This window comes from Colobus angolensis, unplaced genomic scaffold, assembly GCF_000951035.1.
Source record: "Colobus angolensis palliatus isolate OR3802 unplaced genomic scaffold, Cang.pa_1.0 Scaffold34, whole genome shotgun sequence".
Taxonomy (NCBI): Eukaryota; Metazoa; Chordata; class Mammalia; order Primates; family Cercopithecidae; genus Colobus; species Colobus angolensis.
The window spans coordinates 7754716-7756028 of NW_012116710.1; the positions used below are offsets into that span (position 1 = coordinate 7754716).

Sequence of the window (1313 nt, forward strand, 5' to 3'; positions counted from 1 at the left end):
AAAAGTCACATGTATGATATCGTGAACACCTGCACACCCGCACACCCTCCACCTCGATTCAACATGGTACCATTCTGCTTCGTCTGCTTTATCTGTGCATGTACCCACACACTTACTATTATTATTTTTTGCTGACCCACTTACACGTAGTTGCACTTAAGCTTTGCTAAGAATAAGGATACTCCCCTACACAATCACAGTACCATAATCACATGTAAGAAAATTAACACCAATTCCCTAAAATTTGCCATCCAGTCCATATTCAGATTTTCCATTTGTCCCCAAAAAGTCTTTCATGGCTGTATTTTCCAAAATGATATCTAATCATGGTTCAGACGCTCCATTTGTCAAATAATGTCTCCTTCGTCTCTTTTTAATCTAGCATATCCACCCCCACTTATTTCAAGACATTGACTTGTTGAGGGATCCTCCACCTACCCTCAGCTTTTTATTTTATTTTTTATAACCGCAAATGCTACACATCTAATTCCATCTCTGAAGTACACAGACCCTTGCTGACACTTCTATTTTCAGCTTTCCGCTCCTGCTCTGAGTTAGGAACTCCCAATGGCTTAAATTTTTTCTCAGATAATCTAATTTATGGCCAGGCACAGTGGCTCATGCAATAATCCCAGCACTTTGGGAGGCTGAGGTGGGTGGACCACGAGGTCAGGAGTTTGAGACCAGCCTGGCCAACATGTCGAAACCGTCTCTACTAAAAATACAAAAATTAACCAGGCGTGGTGGCATGGGCCTATAATCCCAGCTACTTGGGAGGCTGAGGCAGGAGAATCACTTGAACCCAGGAGGTGGAGGTAGCAGTGAGCTGAGACTGTGCCATCACACTCCAGCCTGAGTGACAGAGCGAGACTCTGTCTCAAAAAATAAAAAATAAAAATAAAAATAAAAGAAATGTAATATGCTTCTCTTAATCATGACCCTGATAGTGGTTTAGGGTTGTTCAAAGCACTTCACGATGACTCTAAGAGGTGGGTAAATTCTCATCACTTCCATCTTCCAGATGAGGAAACTGGAGCTCAGAGGGGTGAAGTCACTTGCCCCAGGTCACACAGCAAAGCCCGGATCTGAACCCAGGCAGTGTGGCTCACTCACCTGATTGCAGACGACCTCCTGGCAGGGACTTCTTAGCCATCTCGGCCAGCACTCCCAGCCCCAAGCCCACAGCCAGTCCTGGAGGGAAAGAGAAAAACATGAGAGACCGTTTGCCTGGGCTGTCCCCCACCTAACCCACTCTCCTTTCCCAGTTTTTCTCCAAGAATGCTTGTCTTCCAACTCTTTTTTTTTTTTTTTTT

At 44.5% G+C, this 1313-nt stretch overlaps 1 protein-coding gene across 1 annotated transcript in view; it reads right to left on the reverse strand.

Moving 5' to 3' along the window:
- The window catches only part of ADCK4 (aarF domain containing kinase 4), a 36815-nt gene that overhangs the window by 26456 nt on the left and 9046 nt on the right, over nucleotides 1-1313 (reverse strand). The window contains exon 5 of the mRNA XM_011952488.1: nucleotides 1114-1191. Coding sequence (XP_011807878.1) covers nucleotides 1114-1191 — 78 coding nt within the window. The remainder of the gene's footprint in view (nucleotides 1-1113; nucleotides 1192-1313) is intronic.